Below are 4,747 nucleotides of genomic sequence, written 5' to 3' on the forward strand. Positions count from 1 at the left end.
TGTTTAATTAATAAGACAACGAAGAACGATATAGATCGTAACACCGAAACTGTGACTTGAAAAAACTATAAAGTACGAGGGAGAGTGAATTTATATATACATTTTTCTCGATAACACAACGAAATTACTAGTGTTTTTTTTTTAAATTTTAGTGCATTTTCTGTGTTTTTGGTTGCTTTTTTTTGCGAGTTTATCACAGCAAATTACCAAATTTGAAAGAACTTTGGTAACATATATTGATATATATTTATATATTCATATACACATACAGACAAACCCATAATTTTTTGTTTTTTTTTTGTTTTTTTGGTATTTTTTTTGCTTAATTTCTAATTCATATACACTTAAGAAACGTTTCACTTTTTATAGAGTTTTAATGAAGTACGTTACAATTATTTATTCATATTTTCTTTCTTTTTAATTGTTAGCTTTGTGTGCTTGTTTTATTTTGATTTTCTACTCGTCGATACGTATTTAAATTTTAAACATAAAGAAATATCGATGGAATAACAGAGTGCATTATATTTATCACAATTTGTATCCACGTGTAGATACTCTTCCTCCCTATTATATCCCTTCTTGAACGTATTTAAGGCACTTCCGTCCCTGTTAAAGATCAGAAAATTAATAATTAGTTACTTAAATACTTTCAGTTACGTTAGAATAAGTATAAAACGTTAAAAAGAAGTGACGATTTTTTGTTTCGCAAGCTTGAAGTGTGTCTTAGTTAACATATTCGAGAACGTCTACACAACGTTACGCGTAACGATTATATATTAATTAATTAATACTAGAGACGTAACCGCGTTACCTCGTAGTATTGGAGCCAGTACAGCCCTACTGGCTCCAATACTCTGGTTCTACTAACTGGCTCTACTGACTCCAATACAAAACTGGCTCTACTAACTGGCTCTACTGACTCCAATACAAGACTGGCTCTGCTGACTCCAATACAAGACTGGTTCTACTGACTCCAATACAAGACTGGCTCTACTGACTCCAATACAAGACTGATTCTACTGACTCCAATACAAGACTGGTTCTACTGATTCCAATACAAGACTGGTTCTACAGGCTCCAGTTGGGTTCGGAGTTTTTCAGGAAGAAGAGTTTGATTTTGAATATTTCGCCTACTCAAACCTTATTTTCGGGATTTCAATAATCGCTTAACTTCTATACTTATTTACGCGCCGCTCGAAAAGACCAGGAATTTTTAACGGCACCGCGATTTGACCGGATTCAAACTGGTTCTCGCGCCAAGCCCTTCACATCCTCCCACCAGTTGTTTACGCAAAGAAGTAAGAGTAGAAGCAAAAGTAATTATAGGGAGGGAAGTAGATACGATCCATCTTCGTCAGGTGTTACTCAATTTAAAAACCTGTTGCAGACAAGATGATCGTGTATGACCTAACCCATTAAAATCGTCTTTCTCTGTAATCTATTTGACCCTAGAGCCAAACAAGAAAATTAACTTTTGCAGACGACGTCAAACAGATTCTTTTAGTACAATAACGTTTTTTTTTTTTTTTAATTTCATTTAATATAATGCAATTTACGAATATTTTCTTTTTATTTTTCCTTTATTCCCTTCTAAGAGTTTAATAAAATCGACACCCTTTACTTTCTACCAAAATTGCTAAGTGACTGGAGCGAAGGTGAAAGGTGATCGTGCCAGAAAGATTAAATATCGTAGTCTTTAGGGGAGAAGGGAAAATAATTTTAAAAAATTAGATCCATGCTGAGAGGTAGAACAGTCAAAGGGTGGTGTGTGTGTGTGTGTGTGTGTGTGGAACCGAAAATTTGGACTTAGCTCGAGAAACCTTCCATAGGTCGTGTCCTAGAATGCTATACATCGCGCTTACAACCCGTAGTTATCTTTAGTGACCTTTACGGTGTGAGTGTTTATTTTCTTTGTCCTTGCCGCACGGAGGGGGCCAAACTCCTTTACGTCGTCACATAGTTCGAGCTGCATTTTAATGGTCATTAAAGTTAACGTAATTGTTATTACACCGCGCTAACACGCGCGTATATCGTAGCCTGTCAAAGTGTATATAGATAAGTCGTCTTATGTATGACGCACAACGCGTGGTGGTGGTGGTAGTATTCTGCTTACGTAAAACACTATCACGGTACTTACTGGCCTTTATGTATCCGGAGAATTAACTTCTCTGCTCCTGCCGCCTGTCACTAGACTGGAGGCAAATGCCGTGTGATATCTGATGGGCACACTGCCGTGTATCAGACCGGGCAGGCCCAAATTGGAGTTTTCGCTGTCGGTGTCTTCGCGTTCCGTTATGGGATAATCCGAGCTTCGATCCTGGATCAGACTGTGATAGTTGTAAGCGCCGGTAGTAGTGACGGAGTGACAATTAGCTGCCATGCCGTTGCTATTCATATCCAGGGGGTAGCGATAGTAAGACGGGAGGCATCCCATGGGAGGATAGAGCAGAGGCAATCCCGACGAACTTTGCTGCAGCATACTAGACCAGGGTGTGTTTATAGTCGGTTGGACCACGGTTGGTTCTCTCAGGGCGTACGTTCTCATGTCTATTTCCGCTCTCTCTCTCTCTAAAACAACGTTAATTTGGAAAAATAAAAAAAAAGAAAGGTTAGTTTGTGAAATGGAAGCTTTTTTCTTTAACTATTTGATTTTTATTAAAGTTTAAAATTAAAAAAAAAATCAAGTTACAAATGAAAAGCACCAAATAAATTCCTTGATGAGTTTCTAAAATTGCAGATCAATTTGATCCCTACATCAGAAATTAAAGTATTGATACAGAATTGACAAGTCTGAGTTGTCAAACAGAATCAGAAACTCTCAAACTATAATTTTCTAACTACTCATAGTGACAATTTGCAAACTTTCGGAACGTAAGGACTGTGCCCTTTAATTAATTCGTATTGCATACGACACACCTTTTCCTCTATACTATTCATATCGCAAAGTGGAGTAAAAACTTCTGTATTCAGTTATCTGTATTTTGTTATTATTCGCACCTTTGTATTAACTGATTAGATATACAGGAGAGAATTTTTTTTTAAATAATTATTATCAGAATTTGATAAAAAGAATCGACGAAAAGGTCATAATCGAAAGTCCTCGATCTTTCAACCTCTGGTATCTTATACCTTTACAGCTTCTATATCTACTGCGTATGAAAATATACAGTTCTACTTCTTCCACTTGTTTCTATCTACATTCTGTATACAAATCATCATTAAAAAATGACATTGTGCATACTTTCACAATGAGGAATTGACATTTTGACTCGTGGCGTAAAACCTATCGCCTACCCCACACAGAACAGAAGATAAATAATTTATAGAACATATACAAAAAAAGCCTATTTTTTTTTATTATAAATGATCATTTTATTCTATTAAATTTATTTAGAGATTAAACTTAATTGATTACGAGGAAAAATATCCAAAGTTTTAATGGAGAAGTTTAGTGTTGTGTATCTAATATTCATTTAATTTCTCTATTTAGACACGTGGAAGATAATTATCACCCGTTAAATAACGAGGAAAGTGTTAGTTGCAACTGATAAGATCAAATACTGGATTAAAACAATCTTTTATAAATAATTAGATAGAAAAAAATTGTTCAAGAGCCTTTAAAATGGAAGCAGAAACTCCAAAGAAATGTTTGTCCATAAGTTTATTTTAGGACTCTTCAAAATTTATCTTCATTTTAAGACTCTAAATTAGAAAAGAAATTGTATTAAAAGGCCATAATAATAAGGCTATAAATTAATAAGGAAAAATAGAAATTTCAGTCACGCATTAAAATAAAAGTGTTGTAAAATGAGAAAAAAAACCTATAAAAAATTAACCTTGAGCGCATTAAAATATGGATATAAATTGGAAAGGTGCTTTACTGAAAGCCTTAAAATGAGGAAAGACTGTAAAATTATATATTAGAAGACTAAAAATATTACGTTGAGGCTTTAAAAATAAGAAGAGTTAGAATGAAACCCTTAAAAATTACAGTTGAAAGTAGAAAGATTGCATTCGGAACATTAATTAGAGATTAAAGGTTAATTCGAAAAGCAAATTTTTTATGATTTTATTCCACATTTTAAAGCCTTCAGAAGAGGATGAATTACTAGAAGAAAATACAGCCTCAAAAAGATTGTTAAAAGTTAAGATAGAGAGAGAAACACTTAAAAATATGAAGATTTGAAGATGTTCTACAATAATTTATAAACACATTAAGGATTTATATGATTACAAGACTAAGTAAACATTTAATCTCCATACGTGCCTTACAATTAATTTGAAGATTTGACAGTGTAAAGTAACACGACCGTAGAATAACTTACAGCTTTCTGGCGTATGCAATAATATTTAACCACCATAATGCTTGTAGAAACATTTAATTTACAGGGGAAAAAAAGAAGAAAAAAAAAAAAGAAAATTCTTTTATTATTATAAAATTTCGGTTTATAACAATTTTTTCGTACTGTTTAAAAGCTAATTCGTCAACCACGCGACGTGTGTGAAGTTTAAATTTTCAAGTGTCTTCATCTCTCTCTCTCTCTCTAGGGAAAGGCGATAAGATACAGTTGACCCCCTATAACACTGTTGATTTTTCCGTTTTATATGAATTCCATGTTGTACGAGTCACTTAGATTTTACAAATACGTGAGCCGTTCACAGCCCGGCACACGTATTTGTAAAATCTAAGTGACTCGTACAACATGGAATTCATATAAAACGGAATTATCAACAGTGTTATAGGGGG

At 33.9% G+C, this 4,747-nt stretch overlaps 1 protein-coding gene across 2 annotated transcripts in view; it reads right to left on the reverse strand.

Annotated features, from left to right (window-relative positions):
* Positions 1-242: 242 nt before the first annotated feature.
* Positions 243-4,747, reverse strand: part of LOC111636726 (doublesex- and mab-3-related transcription factor 1-like) — a 62,238-nt gene continuing 57,733 nt past the window's right edge. For both annotated transcript variants that reach the window (XM_023382037.1, XM_023382038.1), the window contains exons 5-6: positions 2,138-2,568; positions 243-606 (exon numbers count right to left, since the gene is read on the reverse strand). In XM_023382037.1, coding sequence (XP_023237805.1) covers positions 2,144-2,568 — 425 coding nt within the window. In that variant the 3' untranslated portion in view covers positions 243-606; positions 2,138-2,143. The remainder of the gene's footprint in view (positions 607-2,137; positions 2,569-4,747) is intronic.

Source organism: Centruroides sculpturatus, unplaced genomic scaffold (assembly GCF_000671375.1).
Source record: "Centruroides sculpturatus isolate CEXI.00-Female unplaced genomic scaffold, Cexi_2.0 scaffold866, whole genome shotgun sequence".
NCBI lineage: Eukaryota > Metazoa > Arthropoda > Arachnida > Scorpiones > Buthidae > Centruroides > Centruroides sculpturatus.